General features: G+C 37.4%; 4 protein-coding genes across 8 annotated transcripts; 1 reads left to right on the plus strand and 3 right to left on the minus strand.

Annotated features, from left to right (window-relative positions):
• The first annotated feature begins 60 nt into the window (after positions 1 to 60).
• Positions 61 to 4,672, plus strand: LOC103867288 (protein GLUTELIN PRECURSOR ACCUMULATION 3). Of its 4 annotated transcripts, none has more exons than XM_033291435.1 (16): positions 61 to 351; positions 423 to 520; positions 906 to 1,044; positions 1,121 to 1,149; positions 1,228 to 1,324; positions 1,396 to 1,451; positions 1,541 to 1,648; positions 1,726 to 1,782; positions 1,913 to 2,004; positions 2,096 to 2,180; positions 2,357 to 2,512; positions 3,451 to 3,533; positions 3,625 to 3,801; positions 3,878 to 3,993; positions 4,196 to 4,280; positions 4,380 to 4,672. In XM_033291435.1, exons 1-16 carry the CDS (start codon positions 290 to 292, stop codon positions 4,434 to 4,436), a joined length of 1,497 nt encoding a protein of 498 aa, XP_033147326.1. In that variant the 5' UTR covers positions 61 to 289; the 3' UTR covers positions 4,437 to 4,672. The 4 variants fall into 4 exon arrangements, with proteins under 4 accessions (XP_033147326.1, XP_033147327.1, XP_033147324.1 ...); XM_033291436.1 differs by having other exon boundaries at positions 3,628 to 3,801; XM_033291433.1 differs by having other exon boundaries at positions 1,121 to 1,324.
• LOC103867287 (serine/threonine-protein kinase KIPK2) lies at positions 4,619 to 10,301 on the minus strand. 2 transcript variants are annotated; one of them, XM_033291431.1, is made up of 4 exons: positions 8,783 to 10,300; positions 6,807 to 8,198; positions 6,208 to 6,770; positions 4,619 to 5,675 (listed from the first exon to the last, which is right to left on the minus strand). In XM_033291431.1, exons 2-4 carry the CDS (start codon positions 8,022 to 8,024, stop codon positions 4,826 to 4,828), a joined length of 2,631 nt encoding a protein of 876 aa, XP_033147322.1. In that variant the 5' UTR covers positions 8,025 to 8,198; positions 8,783 to 10,300; the 3' UTR covers positions 4,619 to 4,825. The 2 variants fall into 2 exon arrangements, with proteins under 2 accessions (XP_033147322.1, XP_009143589.1); XM_009145341.3 differs by having other exon boundaries at positions 6,208 to 8,198; positions 8,783 to 10,301.
• Positions 10,302 to 10,430: 129 nt separating this feature from the next.
• Positions 10,431 to 12,260, minus strand: LOC103867294 (CASP-like protein 4A3). The gene is made up of 3 exons (XM_009145347.3): positions 11,152 to 12,260; positions 10,938 to 11,073; positions 10,431 to 10,843 (listed from the first exon to the last, which is right to left on the minus strand). The coding sequence occupies exons 1-3, from the start codon at positions 11,682 to 11,684 to the stop codon at positions 10,649 to 10,651; spliced, it is 864 nt and encodes a 287-aa protein (XP_009143595.1). The 5' UTR covers positions 11,685 to 12,260; the 3' UTR covers positions 10,431 to 10,648.
• A 3,654-nt stretch (positions 12,261 to 15,914) lies between these two features.
• Positions 15,915 to 17,279, minus strand: LOC103867295 (zinc finger A20 and AN1 domain-containing stress-associated protein 4). The gene is made up of 2 exons (XM_009145348.3): positions 16,902 to 17,279; positions 15,915 to 16,748 (listed from the first exon to the last, which is right to left on the minus strand). Exon 2 carries the CDS (start codon positions 16,696 to 16,698, stop codon positions 16,213 to 16,215), a length of 486 nt encoding a protein of 161 aa, XP_009143596.1. The 5' UTR covers positions 16,699 to 16,748; positions 16,902 to 17,279; the 3' UTR covers positions 15,915 to 16,212.
• Between the last annotated feature and the right edge of the window lie 299 nt (positions 17,280 to 17,578).

The raw sequence follows: 17,578 nt of genomic DNA on the forward strand, positions 1-17,578 counted from the left end.
TCGCGACCTGGTTCGCTATTACATAATCAATTTTCACTACTCAAGTGATCAGCACTTTTGATTGAAAATTGATACCACATCGAACCTGAGTTTTCCAAAATTTGAAGTAACGGGATAAACCGGTTAATTCTTATCCAGTTCTGTAACTTGTCTTTAACTACCAAACCGGATACATTGATAGTTTAATGAACTCGGTCTGGATTGTAATATTAGATCACGAGTCTCTCTACCAAACAAGAAGTCTACTAGTTGAAGCAAATCCAAAACGCGGTGATCAATCGCCAAACGTATGCATAACTGGGTTCGAGCTTCCTCATCCGATTTCACCGGAACTCCTCCACAGCCCAGGAGGTAATTTAATTACTTCTTCTCCATTCAATTTTCGATTTTAATTTCAGCTGATTATTTTTATTCTTCATCAGTGGACATACAGCTGTCAATGTCGGAAAATCAATGGTCGTGGTGTTCGGCGGTCTCGTCGACAAAAAGTTCCTCAACGACATCATTGTTTATGACATTGGTAATATCATACTTTAGCCTTAGGATTATTGTTTCCTTGCTTCAAGAAAGATGCTTTCTTTCTTTCTCACGAGTTACTGTCTTGGCTTGCTCTGCTTGTAATGACTATTGTCTCTACTAGTTTATTTGATAGAACGATGCTTACATCAAAGATAGTTACTTTGCAAAAACCATAGAAAACTGAAAACTTCACCATGAGATTATTCAGACTCGGTGTTGAAGAGGAATCATATATATACTCTCTTTCTTATTTCTCTAGTTTTTGTTTCTGAGCATCTTTTGTCCCCTCCTTGGCATTGTTTTAATTATCATATATGTGCAGCTTTTTTAATCATGTAATAATTGGTGGTCTTATTATGATTGCTTTTCTTTATCCTCTCGACTAGAGAACAAACTCTGGTTTGAGCCAGAGTGTACTGGCAGCGTTTCTGAAGGAAAAGTTGGCCCTACACCTCGCGCGTTTCATGTTGCCATCACTATTGATTGTCATATGTTCATCTTTGGTGGACGTTCTGGTGGCAAGAGGTGCGCACTACTATTTATTTTCTAGATATAAGCGTTTTTACATTCTAAATAGCTTATTTCTATAAATCAATTACAGGTTGGGTGACTTCTGGGTTCTAGATACAGGTAAGTGTACAATCATAACAATGTCACTGAGACCTGCCTGGGAACTATTTAATACTCTGCTGCTAACGTTTTCTGCAGATATATGGCAGTGGTCTGAGTTAACCAGCTTCGGCGACTTACCTACGCCTCGTGATTTTTCTGCTGCCGCTGCTATTGGGAACCAGAAAATTGTGTTGTGAGTATTCAGAAATTTTAGACGTTCATCAGCTTGTTGCCTGCATTGGCGTAACCTATGATCATTGGCAGGTGTGGCGGCTGGGATGGTAAAAAATGGCTGTCAGATGTGTATGTTATGGATACAAGTAAAACTTTATACCTCTCGTCTACTTCAGTTTTGTGATAAAACTGTTTTTAAGTTTATGATAATGTCAGCTTGCTTTGTATTTGCTAGTGTCCCTTGAATGGATGGAGCTGTCGGTTTCGGGGTCGTTACCGCCTCCTAGATGTGGTCATACAGCCACCATGGTTGAGAAACGTTTACTTGTTTTTGGTGGCCGAGGTATAACACCAGAACCAGAATCTTTGTTCTGCTTGAGCTGATGACAACTAAACTGAGACTATGGTTATCTTTGACAGGAGGTGGTGGCCCTATCATGGGTGATCTGTGGGCTTTGAAGGGTCTAATAGATGAAGGTTCATCCTTACTTACATTTCTTGAAAATTGCATTGAATTATGTAGAGGAGTATTCTCTTGAGTTGTCTTTCTTTCTTTTGTTCTGTTTGCTGATCTTATTGTGGGGTTTACCTTTGCTGTGGAAGAAAGAACGTGAAACACCTGGATGGACCCAACTAAAGCTTCCTGGCCAAGCACCATCATCTCGATGTGGTCACACTGTCACATCCGGAGGACATTATGTATGTCTTTTTCAGCTTCTGTTTGTTCTTTTGTGTAAGGATAGCTTCGCATGACATACATCACTCACATCATTAATGTTCATGTATGAAGCTTCTGTTATTTGGGGGACATGGAACTGGTGGATGGCTGAGTCGTTATGATGTATATTATAATGACACTATAATTTTAGACAGAGGTAAATTCTTGCCTATGAGATTCGTCTCCTCTGCTAAAGGAGCACTCTAAATCCAAAAATCCACCTCAGTAATTTACAATCTAGTGAGATGATAAAATTGTGATGTGCTTTATCATTTTTCTTGCTGAGCATTGTTTTCTACGCGTTGTTGCTAAATTTATATTTTCACATACTAGTAACTGCACAGTGGAAGCGCTTACCAATAAGCAATGATGAACCTCCTCCTCCTCGAGCTTATCACACCATGACAAGTATTGGAGCTCGTCATCTTTTAATTGGTGGTTTTGATGGAAAATCAACCTTCGGTGATCTTTGGTGGTTGGTTCCTGAAGGTATCTTACTCTTATTTCTACTGATGTTTTAGTCCAACTTAGCTACCATTCTGTGTACACGCATCATCAGTTACTTATAGTTGTAAACTCTTTAGACGAACTAATCCTGGTGTTGGTCGCAGATTGTAGACAATTAGAGACACTTAATTTCTAGCATACTCTTTTATTCTTTATCAAGTTTGTATTCAGAGCTGTGTTTAAAATGGCGCTCGCCTTTTGCGCCATGGCGCAAGGCGCACTCAGGCGATGGCTCTGTCGCCATGTACCACCTAGGCGAGGGTGGGTTCCCTAAGGCGCGCGCCATGGGTGCCTTGTCGAGAAGGCGAGCATGGCAAAGGCGAGCGTAAGGCGAGATTAATGTAAACCGTATCTAAACCATATAAGCCTTAATTAATAATTAAACCTTAGACTTTTTTGCTCAAAAAAAAAAAAATTAAACCTTAGACTTTAAAAAAACTTAACCGGGGAAACTTAAACGCCAAACCCTAGCTTTATAAAAGAGAAGTTACGTAAAACATAGATCTAGATCTCAAGGTTTTTTGCTTAAGGTTAGAACTCTCTAGTATAATAAAGCTTGCATCTTATTTAAATTTAGTATATCAATCATTGCATAAGTGTTCTCTAAGTTTCTTCTCCAATACAAAACAAAACAAGACGTAACTAAAATGACGTAACTAAAATTTTCTTCAAGGCGAGCGCCATATTGCGCCATGGCGCGAGGCGCAAGGCTCGGCACGTCTCGCCTTGGTGCGCCATGCGCCATTTTAAACACAGATTCAGAGTTTTGAAGTTTTACACATCTGATTGAATTTAGTGAATTGTTTAGCCTTCTGAAAGAAAGAAGTGGATTGATGGATGTGGAATTCTAGATAGGGATCTAACTCTATACTTCCATCACAACCTCACGCTCACCCTATCTCCTTTTTTTCTTTTCTCAGATGATCCGATAGCCAAGAGGTCTTCTGTACCTCAACTTAGAAACCCTCCTGAAACTAAGGAGTCAGAGAGAGAACTGGATACGGTAATTGAATTAGCTTGTCATCTTATGTGTTTCTCCCCAATGCAGTTAACTTAGCTTTTCAACTTGTTTAACACCAAGAGTCTGGTCACAGCAGGAAAGGGGACATGACCGATCGTCTATCGTTGACTTGCAAAAGAAAATGGGAATCTCTGTTTCATCAGGGTTACGCCTTCAAATCCCCGAGGAGTCAGAAGATCAAGAGTTCGTTGAGTTAGGAACCAGATTGATTGAGGGAGATGCAGTTGATAATGGAGCCTCCATGATTCAGGTGAGTTTTTCCTCTTGTCTATTTTAGAATGTGTGATTGTGTTATTCTTGTACTGAAAATGCTTCTCAATGAAAAGATGGCAGCTGAAGCACTTCGTCAACATTGGAAAGAGTCCACTCCTGAGACTTTGCAATTAAAGGAGCTTAGTGCCTTGCTTCGGGATTATCAGCGACTGGTTACCCGAAAATACACGTGAGCTCTTACCCATTTTTAACTATTTCAATTAAAATGGTTGTTCCTTGATTGCCTATGGAATCACCACATGGCATTGAAGTAGTCTTGATAAATCTGGAGAGTGTTTAGGAGTTGCATATAGAACTTAATATCAATTATATTTCTATTTCAATTAAAATGTTTCTTCCTTTCTTTCATTGTTGTGGCGGGTATCTGTCAGAGCACAGAGCAACTTGACATCTGCTGAATTTGGCCTCCCCGGAAAGAAGACCTTTACGTTTTATCATATCAAAACTTCGTCCGAGGTATTACTGCATACTTTCCTCTCTCTTGAATATTTGACACCAATCAATCAACATCACATGTTCTCTGCCATTGCGAAGCTTACATTTTCCTATTCTCAGTTGAGGATGGATGATATCCCCAAGTTGCTGGAAGAATACAAAACCCTTCTAATCTGATTCAGGAGCTCTACCATAAAACTCACAAGGCGAATACAAAAAACCTTCAAAACTCACCAAGATTGCTATCAGCATTACCATTTCCAAACAACAAAGCTAAAAATTCTGAAGAGAATCATATCTCTGATAGACAACAAGACATGTACAACTTCTTCTTAGTCAAGGACAAAAACATATACCCATATGTAAGATTTTCATTATTTCTACTTAAATCCATATCTCAGCGTCTGCTCTTTGCCTTAAAGCCAATGGGAAAGTAAGGAAAAAAGTAGGCAAACTTCACCTCTTATACTTAGAAATGGATTACTAAAACAACAACGGTACTATTGATAACTTAAACCACAGAGTTTCTGTCTGCATAGACCCGTATTGTCTTTTTTCTCTATCCCCTAAAACAACTCAAACTCAAGATGATCTCCCATGGCTTTACATTCAAGATACCCATTACTATTCCCTTTAGGAGAGGTTGCTTCAGTTGCACCATTGTCATATACATCAGGCAGCTCAGGGGGAATGGCGCAGCGGATGAGAGCCCAGTTCAATCCTTCAAAGAAAGGATGCCTCTTGATCTCAGCAGCTCCTTTCTCCCACCCGAGACGGCTCTCCGGATCCTTCATCACCAACCTCCTGATCAAATCCTTTGCCTGGAAGCTCACAAGAGGGCTATCAGGAAACTTAAGGTTCTGAAACACAACGTTGGACAATGTCTCCTCATTGTCATAACCTTTAAACGGTGTCTTCCCGTATAAAAGCTCATAGAGAAGGACCCCAAAAGTCCACCAGTCTACCGCAGCACCATGCCCTTCTCCTTTTATAATCTCCGGCGCCAAGTACTCGTGTGTTCCTACAAAAGAGTTTGATCTTGCTTCGGTTGGTTCAGCCACAAGCTGAGGCAATGATCTGAACTGTTGGGTCAAAGGATCAGGCCTTCTCTGTTTTCTTGGTTTTGATGAGAGCCTAGGGCTGAAACATGGGACGCGGCACGATGGTTCGATACATAGAGGTTGTATGCAGTTGGATGTGTTGTAATGACCAGACACCCTTGCAGGATCTTTCCCGGCAAGAGAAGTTGTTTTGAGAAGAGTTGGGTTCACCTCACATCTGAGTGAGAGGTCAAAATCTGTAAGCATGATGTGACCATCTTCTCGGACTAGAATGTTCTCTGGTTTCAAATCACGGTATATAACTCCCAGCATGTGTAAGTACTCAAGCGCAAGGAGGACTTCTGCTACATAGAACCTGCGAACAAAAGAATCATCATTGTTACACATTATCACTAGGCATGCGGTTATTACTTGAACCGAACCTGCCGAGCTGAACTGAACCAAAAAGTTTGGTTTTCGGTTAGAAGGTTCGGTTCAGTTCGGCAACTAAAAACAATTAGGTTTTTCAGTTCGATTTTCTAAAAAAAAAGTTACCAAACAGTATCCCAATATTAACTAAAATTCCGAACTGAACTAACTAAAATCCGACTCAAAATAACTGAATTAACCGACTTTTTTTTTTTAATTTTACTGAATTTAAACCGAAAATTTAACCAAACTAACCGTAAAACCAAAAACTTTGATAAAACCTTATAAAGCCATACTAACCGAAAACCGAACCCAACCAAATTTCTTTTCGATTCACTTTGGTGAAATTTCGGCCGCCCGAACTAATCAAATTCCGAGCTAACCAACCCGAACTAACCAAAGAAACCAAATAAGCAGGCTTAATTATCACCATCAACTTTGCCTATCAGAGATCCTAACAATGTGAAAAGTAATCTTACCTAGCTGCAGGTTCGGAGAAGCACCTACTAAGTTGCTTTTGCCTCAAGACATGAAGATCACCACCGGGACAATACTCCATCACCAGACATGACAAATTATCTGAAATGAACTGCGCATACAAGGTAGGCAGAAAAGGATGGTCCAACATTTTCAAGATCGCACGTTCCGCTTGTGCCCTCGGCGTCTTCTTCCTCCGGGCCAAGAACTCGTTGTCCATGACCTTTATAGCAAACAAGCAACTCGTACCTACCAGCTCAGCGAGATAAACCGTTCCTATATCTCCACAGCCAAGCTTCTTCAAAAGGTTGAAATGTCTGAGTCCCAAAGAGCCACCACACTGCAACTTGACGTGCTTGATCGCTTCCCATCTCACGTCCATAGACATGTGAGGTTTGTTGCCGCAGCTGAACCTGCTCAGGTTGCTCTCCTCGCTCATGCTTGTGCTGCTGCTGTAGTTTCCTATGCTGCTGTTCTTTGAGCTCAGAGAGAATATAATCTTTTCGCTGGAAGTTGGATTCTCTCTTCGTTGTTTATTTTGAATGACAATGTCAGCTTCTCTGCTATCAATAACCTCACAAGAATTGGAGGATTCTTTGCTGGTCTCTTTATTAGACTTCACAATGGGAGTGAGATGCGAGCTTGCAACTGATTCTTGATTTGCTTCAACACTGACGTTTTCTGAGATGCTGGTTAAGGAACAGTGGCATTTCTGGCACAGAGTTTGGCTTGCACTAGGCTCTAAGGAAGTATCATCATTCTCAACCGTTTTTGTAGCAGAAGAAGCTACAGCGACTCTCAACTTCTTCTTAACCAAAATCTTCCTCTTTGGTCGTGGTTTGGGACGTGGGATGTTTCTTTTTACCTTGTTTACTAGTTTGATGTTCTCTGCTCCTGAACTAGGTACGTTATCTAGCTCTGAGTGCATAGCTTTAGGCTCACTTTTCACTCTAGCTGATGAGAGGATGCTCTTGTCTAGCTCCTCTTCAGCATCAACTTTGCTGCCAGAACATGAAGGCAGAGAGGTAACATGTTTGTCTATTTCCACTAAACCATCTTCAATGACCATGTGAGGAGGAGGGGATGTGGCGTACTCATCTATCTCTATCTCAAAATCTCCACTACCAAAACTGAGAGAAGATCCAGAGTTGTTGGATTTATACAGCAACACAGTCTCTCCCATTGATCCAGACAAGAACTTAGAAGGCTTTCTCTCAAGGACATCAGGCACACTCTGGGAAGAGCTGGGTATGTCGTCTAAAGGAGTCAAAGATACTTCAACCAACCTCTTACCCTTGTCCACAGGAAGCCCAGACCTTCCCACAGACTCATTCAAAACTTGTCTGTAAAGACTCTTTATCCTGTCTGCTTCAGAAACCCTCGGAGACGCAGCTGCAGACTTTGACAACCGTTTCTGAGCAGCCATCTCTGAGGCCTTTGATATGCAAAGATCTCTCAGGGCCTGCTTTAACGAAACTGAATCAGAAGGACCAACTCTTGGTGATCTTGGGGTTCCTCCCATGGGAAATGGCTTTTTCATAGCGCTTTTCTTGGAAGGGCTTGTGCTCCTGCTCGTTCCAGCGCTTGCGCTAGTCTCAAGATGATGGAAAGAGGAAGAGCCTATGACTCTTCCGGGTGATGGTTTTATGGATATAGACTGGAAAAGCTGATCAATGTCATACTCCATAGAACCTACAGGACGCTCCATATCTTTGCTTGATCCCAATGCTGGCTTATTACAGTATCTGCTAGAATGTTTGGTTAGCCTCACCACGTCCTTCTCCTCAACAATTTCACAAGCACCAACAAACGATTCCATTAGCAATGAGTTACTGTATCAGCACAGCTTCTCATGCTGTTATGAGTCCCAGAGTTGGTCAGACACCAAAACAAGTACTGAGGAAACCAAACCAGTGCTATAGAGAGATCATGTAAGAACTTTGTTCTGAAAGGGTGTGAGAGACTCAGCTTCCTTGATTCATATTGCAACATCCTGTAATAATACAACCATTTGAATCAAACAAGAAGTAACTAGGAGAATATTCTGTTAGATGAAATCAAACAACAATATTCCAGACAAAGAGCAATGTTAAAAAGGAATATGTAACAGAAGAATGCAATGAGCAAAGTAAGGAGCTTGAGAAGTAAAGGGGAATGAACAGGTAAAGTAAGTCATCATCATAGTTAATAGACTCAAATAATGAACCCTACAGAAGTAAAGGTAGCTACTTTAACCCACACTTTAAAAAACAGAAAGAAGACATTTTTATTTATGGAGATGGACCAATCAATTACAAAATCAAGAAACAAACAGAGAGAGAGATGAAGAATCAAGAAAACTAAATAAAATAATATTAAACCAAATCTAGCAGTTTCAATCCCAGATCTCATGAAGCTAGAACAGAATGCTAATAAACGTTACTTAAGTGAAGATTCAACTTCAAAGATAACATGGGAAGAGACTTAAAGTGATTCACGTGAAAACCAAACTGTATAACAACAAATAAAAAAGCTCAAAGCTCACACACTATACATTGCACAAGCTCAAGTAAAGGATCTAAGAGAAGAAAGGCTTACCCAAGAAGAACATTAGGAGGCAGGATAGGTTCCAGAGACTCATGGAGACTCCCAGAAAAGGAACCCTAGTGGCTTAAGCTTGAAGAGATTCCACAAAGAGTGTAAAAATGTCTAGTTTATTTGTTTTGGTGTTTAGCGTTCAGTGAAGAAAATGTTTGTTTGTGTGACTGATGATAAAGTTGAGAGGCGTAATGTGGGTCCCCAAAGCATATGTGTTAGCGGGTCTCATGTTACTATGCTGAAAATCACGTTTCTTGTTTTATTTTTTTCTTACTTGTCTTTATTACATTTCACATCAAAAACTCTCTTTTCCATAATTATTTTTCGCATTTTTGTTTTGTTTTTTGCCGACCAAATTACCTAAAAGGAAGTTACATTTTCCCTATTTTACGTGATTTTTTAAAAAACCATCCACAAGGTTTCTTACAAAAAAAATGCCACATGGATAAACTATAAAAAAAAACATGTTTCTTGAGAGCATTTTATAAGATATTATTTTACAATTAACTCTTTTTAATCTAAAACAGAAATTGCTATTTGAATTTATGCTTAAGATAAGAAATATAATTTATTTATTTCAGTTTAATTATATTTAAGATTATCTATTGGTTTTCGTGACAAAAAAAAAGATTATCTATCGGTTTTAGTAATTAAGCCAAGTGGTTACTAAGAACATATAAATCCATAAACCAATAATAAACCTAAGTAGCAAAGCTACAACTTCGAATCCTAAAGATGGATTAAACGACCAAACCGATGATTAACACTATTGAGTTGTTGTTATGTTATGTATTTGGCTAGGGCTCTTTTACATCCCGTCCACATTGTGTCTGATCCACACTTGGGAACTCTTTGAATTTCTTTCTTGTATCTATCTCTCCATATTCCATACACAACATCATCAACAGTACATCTATACGCGCCACACGTTAGATTTTTGTTTTATAAATGCCAAAAATCTATCAATTATTGGGGAACAAAACTGTCAGAAATTAGACGAGTGCCTGATATGTGCCTTCTTGATTTGATGTGTGTTTGTTGTTTTTATCTTTGTAATCTTTGTAGTGAGCCTAACTATACGAAGCTTTGCATTCCTTTTTGTGAAGAATCAATCCCGGTTTACAGAAAGGCTGTGGTCTGAGTTGAGGCCCAAGGGGAGAAAGATGAGCTTATTATAACAGTAAAGCCCAAAGCTGGTCAATGCCAAAGAGAGTAGACGAGGGAACAGAAGTTTCTTCAACTTCAACTCATCTTCTTCTTGGAACTTTCTTTGATCAGTCTATACTGTGCAAGTCTGTCTGTAAAGAAGTTTCTTTATACTCTTTTATTGGTTTCGTAGTATGTTCATTTTCTCCCTTTAGTCAAATACCACACATCACTTTATTGTTTAGTATAAGAACTAAAATGATCCTCAAGACTCATTTCATAAACATACAACACACAGGGTCACTGATTAACACAAAACCAGTCACATCTTAAAGCCACAGCCCTTTTCAAAACACAACAAAATCTTTAGTAGCAAGAACCAAGAAACATCTAATTAACAATCATACGGCTCAAGATGTGTTGTTTTTAATGTTTTAAAACCAGCCACAACCCTTTTAAGATATGTTGTTTTAAGGTTTTGTAACGTTTTTAAACAACAAAATCAAAAAGGTCTTGATGCCTCTCTTATTAATCTCAAATATTACACAGTTTCCTGAATATGTCTACAAAAATTCATAAATAGTGTAATAACTATACTGCTAAAAAAGATGTATTGATCTTTTATTTTCTCAAATATATATTTTGACACAAGGAGTGTGTGTTCTCGGATCTTATCTATACAAAAATAAAGTGGGGGGGGGGGGGGGGGGGGGGGGGGGATCAGAGAGAGTCTTGGTTGAAGAGGTTATACCCTGAGATGAGTGAACTGCAAGCAAAGGCAAGGAAAGCCAAGAAGGACATAGCAATAGAGGCACTCGCCATCTCGGTGAAATCATCTTTCCCCCAGTTTGAAACCCAATCATCAACACGAGTCACTGCAGCTGTTGATGCTGATATAAGCAGATACGCAAGTACCTGAATAGCCAAAACACAAAGCAACTACTCTTCTTCAGGACACAAACATTTTCTTAATCATTTAGTAGATGAGTAAAGTTAATGATAGACTCGCCTGATCTAAGATGAACTCAAAGAGAGGTCGAAGGTGGTGGTTGATGAAGTGCTTCTCTCTGACAAGATGGTATGCCAAGTCACATGCTTGAAAAGCTGAATATACAAAAGCAACCACGTTCACCGACAGACAAAACCTGTCACAACCAAGTTTGGTAATAATCAAAACCAATAAGACTCATCTTGAACCAATTCAAGAACACGACCATACATACCTGTACTCCCTGTAACGATCAAAAGAATCGCCACTCCACCCTTTAGTCTTATCAGCCGCCATGACCGAGAACGAGATCAAAGCCAAGACGACCTCACTTAACCTAAACCCTAAAGCTGAATACTTCACAACTTCTTCCCTCTTCGACCTCTTCAGAATCGCCAACACAGCTCCAGATCGCTGCCCACCACCACCGGTTCTTCTCCCGGAGCCAACGCGAGCACTCTTCCTCGTCGTCGCCACAGGAGGAGGAACGAACTCTTTCACTGAAGGGTTGTGAACCACGACGATCGGAGACGGAGTTTGATGAGCCATAGAAGCGAAAGGTTCTTCCTTTACCGGAGTTTTGCTTCTCCTGCTGCTACGTCTCTCTTCTTCATCTGATTCGCTGAGAGCATGTGGAGGCGAAGGAGACGAAGAAGAGTAGTGAGTTGTGGAGTTATCGAAAGCCACTATGGCCATTGAAGTATCTGCCGGAGGTGGAGATTTCACCGTTGAGATGGAAGACGGTGACATCGACGGCGGAGATCTCATCGGAGAGACGAGTTTGAGGATGAGGAAGTGATGATGATGATCAAAACAGGTAACGCAATCGAATTTAGGGGGAAAAAAGCGTGAAAAGAAACAAAAGTGAAGAAGCCAGCAAAGAATCAAAGTATCGAACAAAAGAAAGCAGAAGAAGACTTTTTGAAGTCTCTTGTCTTTTTTAGTTTACTGTCCTTGGTTATGTTTTTTTTCTTATTTAATAACCCGCACCAATACTTTTGGTCTTTTGTGTTCTGACCCCTATAGTTTTGATTTTGTATTTATGCCCCTTTGGGTTTGGTTCCTCTAGTTAATAAATGGCCATATTATGCTCAGAGAATCCATCGTTAAAACGCGTTTTCAAATTACAAAAACCGTCGTTACAATGCGTTTTCAGAATACAACACAGTGGAAACAAACAAATTACCAACGGTTTTTTTGTGTTAGTGAATTCTAAAAAAATAAAATGTATTTTATATGTTCTCGTAACGCATTATTAAGAGCTACACATCATTTTTATATTCATAAGTTTACACACTTATTTCATGTAATGGATCTCGCTTTGTAAAATATGACTTGACTCAATGCAATAATAGCCGAAGTTTTGGAGACAACCATGATCAATTATGAGTTTTATATATCATTACAATGATTAACCGCAAATTGATGAAATCTACATGATGTAAAGTCGTGAATGAGGCAGAAAAAGAAATAATACAGAACGCCATCTTTCATCAGTGGTAACATCGTCCCAGAAGAGGAAAGACAATAACTTTTTACCGTTTTTGTCTACATCTTCACAAGAGTTTCCTCGTTTTCTTCCTACAAAACATGCCTTAGATGGTTCCCGAAATCTTGAAACTCATGTCCAAATTAAGTAGGGTTGTTGTATTTTAATAGATTTGAAAATCCGAATTAAATCTAGTGTTATTGGTTCTGTGATTTTCAAATCTGTATTAAAATCAGTTGTTATTGGTTTAATGATTCATAAATTCTATATCAAATCAAGTGTTATTCAATCGTACGGATTTACTAATATATTTGATTTTATAATGGATTTGTTTGGATTTTTAGTTAAAAATACAAAGACTCAAATCCGATCCGAGGAAAAACCTCCGGATTTGCATATTTTACTTGGATTTATAAATACAATATGAATTTCTAAATCAATCAAAATATATAAACCAATAACACCTACTAAACTTTCTATGTCAAAAAATTTACCATATACAATTATAATGATGAAACAATGATAACTTACATGGAACTCCTCTATTATTGATTATGGCTAGGAGAGCATTGTACAGATTATGGCTTTAAGCATGAGTAAGCTTTTATCATTATTCTCATCGTTTAGTTTTCTCAATTCTTCACGGGGAAGATTGTTGTGGAGCTTTGTGAACATGTCGCTGGTCTTGCAGCCTTTAGAAATGATATGTCACACATTTTCACGGCGGAGATAAAGCCACAAACACCTTTCTCATTCCCAAGTACTCCTTAATGCACTTTACATCCAACAAAATCTCTTTCACAACTCTCCTTATCAATGCTGGACTACCCTCACAGTGCTGTCCCGATATATTTGGTGGCCTGAAGCATATTTATATACAGTAACATTATATTTATTTGTGAAATATATTTATATAATATATATGCATTTATAATAGTTTCTCTTTTTTATACAAAGTGAAATAGTAGTTTAACTTCTTTTTTTTTAGTTTAAATTTTTTTAACTCGTAGTAGTTTAGTTATGTTAGATTATTAGTAGACATTTTAATAAAATAAAAATCACTAGTTTGAATTGAACTATTATTATTTGTAATGTTAAGTAACACAAGGAAAAAAAAGAAACAGATAAGTTATTTGTTTGACAAAAAAAAAACAGATAAGTTATTTAAACTACATGTCGCAATAGAAAAAAAAAGAAGACGGACACCATAACGTTGAAGATGCGGACTCCAACTGAAACAAAGATGAATATGTTTTTAACCACTTAGCTATAATCATTCTTTTTCAAAAAATGTGGCTTCATATTTTGTAATAATTTTGTGTCCTAAAGCTCTAGCTTCACTGGCCTTATGGCAGGGACGGCCCTATACCCTGAAGTTCTTATTTATAACAATATATGGTTACATAAACATTGTCTCTACTACAAAACGTCGTCATCATGTATATCTGAAGGTACCGTTGAGTTTGTTGTAAGTAAGGCACAGACTTTAGTTTCTTCGACATGTACTTGTCAACTAGGAACTTTATATTTCATGATTTTAGTGTCATATACCAGCTTGGAACAGGTTTAGGAAATCAAAAAAATATTATGAAGATCCAAAGGATATACAAAAGCAAGCAAACACAAATAGAGATTCACGACCTCTTCTTTTCAAGTATAACAAGGTATGTCACAAAAATATGGTTCTACATAACCTAATGGCCCAAATAAAAATATTGAGGACTGTATTATTTCCACTGATGTAATTTATTATACTTGCAGGGTTTCACAAATACTATGAAGAGAATGTTGGGTGTTTCTGCTGGGAGTGAAGCAAGTCTGTTTCTTAATATTTGTCAACGGCTTCTGCAAATGCTCGTAGATTCTCTGATAAACTATAAATTCTCAAAAAGTAAGGAGTCACATGAGTTTAGAACAACTTAAAAGATATGGTTTATGTCTGACTCAACTTTTTCTATTGATTGTGTGGCTTGTGCCAAGAAAAAAAGAAGAAAAAGATATAGCACAAGTGGATTTTGGGCCTACGATGAAGCCCACTCATTGAAGCCCAAAATCTTTGTGCTCTCACTCTCTGCCTTAATAACCAAAACACACATTCACTCATTTCAGCCGGAGCATTCAACTTCTTCAGAACTTAATTTCATGAACAAAGACTCAGTGAACCTCTTTTGTTACATCTATATTTTATAATCAAATATTTTTTGTATACTAGCCACTTTACGAAAAGATTATTTTGTGTTTTCTTTACTAAATTTGTGCTTCTTAGAATTCAAGATTTGTTTGTGATTATGATATCAAAGAGTGTAGCGATGATTAGTTGTGATTTCTCTAGAGATTCAAAATATGAAATTCAAATAATATCTTGAAAAATCTATTAAATCTCTAGTACATAGAAGCTAACATTCATATTTTGATATCGGAAAGTGACACGATGATTAATTAAGATTTCTCTATATATTTAACATATGAAAATTCAAATGATATATCATAAATAGAAAGTTAGCATTCTTGATTATGATATTTGAAATTGAAACAATGATTAATTAAGATTTCTCTAGAGATTCAACATACATAAATTTAATACTTTGAAATGGAAATTTATCAATCATGATTTGTTTGTGATTTATGGTGAAATGATGCATTGCTAACATCTGTTAATTGTTGGCTTACATCTATTGAGTCGGATATCATTTTTAGGAAGAAGGAAAAATGTATGCATAGGTTTGCAATGATTGGATGGTACTCGAGACCAGACCCCCGGACGCATCATAATAATATATGGAGATTTTGTCGTCAAAAAAAAAAAAGAATAAGAATAGGAGCAATTAAATCTAAATAGACAAGATGGTCAAAACATATATATAAGAAAAAATTCCAATTCTTCACTTTTTACTTGTTTCTATTCGATTTCTAAATTTTATTTATTTTCCACATAACAATCATTTGAGGTAAAGTTTGTATGATTTTCATATTCTGTACAAAGGTTGACCTATAAATATATGTTTTTATGTATAACTGTATAAATTAGTATATATGACTTTTTTACAAAAATAATTAAATCTAAACAATGAACTCAAGTAACCATGACTCACCAAATCCTTTAATCCAATTGTAGTTCGATTCAAATGTTGATTAATGGATTTAATCTCAAGCATGTATAATCTTCAGTTTTTCGTAGTAATTAACCATTTTGAAAGTCAATGTATCATTGATAGTACACAATCTTAGGCTCAAAATAGTTTATTTATGTGGTTTTCTATACCTAAAAACACTAACTCAGATCACGAGCTTCAAAAACCTACCTCAAATGTTGATTAATGGATTAATCTCAAGCCATTAACCTATGACCATTTGGTTCTATACTGAAATTCTTTTTGATCTTATGATCTTATCATAAACAAACATTTGGACTTCATGTTATTGAATTTAGATGTTCTACCAAAAGATAACATGTCCAAGGGTGATAAAACTATTTGTTTCTTTTGTTTAATGTCTATAAAACATTCCCAAACAAAAATAAAAATAAAAACCGAGAGACACAATTTTTATATATTTTCTTTTCTCCAAAAGAAAGTCTTTTCCTTTCACAAGCAAAAAGCCACACAATTATAAAAACATAAAATTCTTTCGGAAGAAAAAGGAAAATAATTGAAAGGTGAATACGGTAACAACCATCTCAACCTTTAATCACGTAACACGTGGTATATGTTTTAACATAATGAACGGCTGAGATACACCGAAAGCATCGGAGGTTGTTGTCTCGGGAAAACGCGGGAGAGAGAATAGAAGAAAAGTCAACGGCTCAGATCATATCTTCTGGAGCTTCGCGGCTATGACCAAAGGATTAGCCTTTGCGATCTCTTCGCGCCCCGCCGATTTGAAATCGTACGAGCATCCGTGAACTTCCGGATACCTGTGGGTCCCACAGAAAGTCGTCCCGCACCGGCACATGAATCCGGTCAACCCGACCCGTTTCCTGCACACGGTGCACCGGTTAGGCCGTTGCGGCGGCTGCTTCTGCTCCGTCGACGTCTGAATCAGCGGGATTTGTTTCTCCGCCGTTGATGAAGAAGATGAGATGGATTCGATCTCCAAAGACGACGGAGGAGATGCGGCGGAGAGAGAGGATTCGACGGTTGATTTGGTGGAGGCTTGTTGTTGTTGTTGGTTGAGGCAGAGATCGCCGTAGCAATTGGAGCAGAGGTTCATGGTGGCTGAGCTGCCGGAGAAACCGCAGTTGTTAACGCAGAGACGGTGGCCTTCCGGCGTTTGACATCTATGTTCTTCCGCCATTTATTATAATAATAAGCTTCGGACAAGACAGATCAAGTTTGGTCGAAAATCTGAGAAAAAAAAACAGACAATCAACGATGTTATTAATTAGTTATGTAATAACGGGGTCACCGAGTTATGCAAGAATGTTTTTTTCCTGCGTTTTTTTCTCGGCAACCATTATAAAAAGAAGAATGGAGAGAGAAGTTAGTTAGTTTGTTAACCTGTTTTTGGAGAAGAGGAAGGAAGATGATGATGATGATGATGATTCACTGGTTCTTTTCTATAAAGGGTGAAACGCGCAGAGGGAAAGAGAATGATTTATAGATCAATACTTTACTATAGAGAGAAAACAACGGCGAAATGACGAAGATGATGCACACAAATTAATAGTTCTATGATGTATACTACTGTAGCATTTTAAAATGTTTATTACTCCACATTTTGTTTAGTGGTAACAATATACATATATTATTTAAACCGTGTTGGTATCTGCAACCAAACTCAAAAGTGAGACATTTTCTTTCGATTGGGTCAATTAAAAAGTAATTTTGACAATTGCAAAGTTCTAAGATTTGTAAAAGATCGGATGACTGGTGCGAAGATTTCAATCCTATTAAGAGCATCTCCAATGTATTATCCCATTTTTTACTTCAAAATGGTGCAACACCAAAATGGAGTAAGGTTTTACTCCAATGTATTACTCCATTTTCTACTCCAAAAATAATATTTCTTAAATAATTTTATTTTTATTTTATTAATAATTACAAATAAAATCTTATACTTATAAGAATTTACCAATTAACCCCAATTATTTTATGTTTACGATAATAATTAAAATATAAATTATTTGAATTAAATATTTTTAATATTAAAAAGTACAAAAAATCATTAAAAAAAG

Source organism: Brassica rapa, chromosome A05, assembly GCF_000309985.2.
Source record: "Brassica rapa cultivar Chiifu-401-42 chromosome A05, CAAS_Brap_v3.01, whole genome shotgun sequence".
Classification (NCBI taxonomy): domain Eukaryota; kingdom Viridiplantae; phylum Streptophyta; class Magnoliopsida; order Brassicales; family Brassicaceae; genus Brassica; species Brassica rapa.

What these genes read in the sequence shown, in the direction of transcription:
- LOC103867287 (XM_009145341.3), bottom strand. Translation starts at nt 8,024, where the DNA reads ATGGAATCGTTTGTTGGTGCTTGTGAAATTGTTGAGGAGAAGGACGTG. An exon ending in TTCTCCGAACCTGCAGCTAG is followed by an intron (nt 5,676 to 6,207) that starts GTAAGATTACTT and finishes TTTTGTTCGCAG; the next exon opens with GTTCTATGTAGCAGAAGTCC.
- LOC103867288 (XM_033291433.1), top strand. Translation starts at nt 290, where the DNA reads ATGCATAACTGGGTTCGAGCTTCCTCATCCGATTTCACCGGAACTCCT. An exon ending in CATCATTGTTTATGACATTG is followed by an intron (nt 521 to 905) that starts GTAATATCATAC and finishes CCTCTCGACTAG; the next exon opens with AGAACAAACTCTGGTTTGAG. An exon ending in TGTGTATGTTATGGATACAA is followed by an intron (nt 1,452 to 1,540) that starts GTAAAACTTTAT and finishes TGTATTTGCTAG; the next exon opens with TGTCCCTTGAATGGATGGAG.
- LOC103867294 (XM_009145347.3), bottom strand. Translation starts at nt 11,684, where the DNA reads ATGAGATCTCCGCCGTCGATGTCACCGTCTTCCATCTCAACGGTGAAA. An exon ending in GATCGTTACAGGGAGTACAG is followed by an intron (nt 11,074 to 11,151) that starts GTATGTATGGTC and finishes TGGTTGTGACAG; the next exon opens with GTTTTGTCTGTCGGTGAACG. An exon ending in TTGAGTTCATCTTAGATCAG is followed by an intron (nt 10,844 to 10,937) that starts GCGAGTCTATCA and finishes TTGGCTATTCAG; the next exon opens with GTACTTGCGTATCTGCTTAT.
- LOC103867295 (XM_009145348.3), bottom strand. Translation starts at nt 16,698, where the DNA reads ATGGCGGAAGAACATAGATGTCAAACGCCGGAAGGCCACCGTCTCTGC.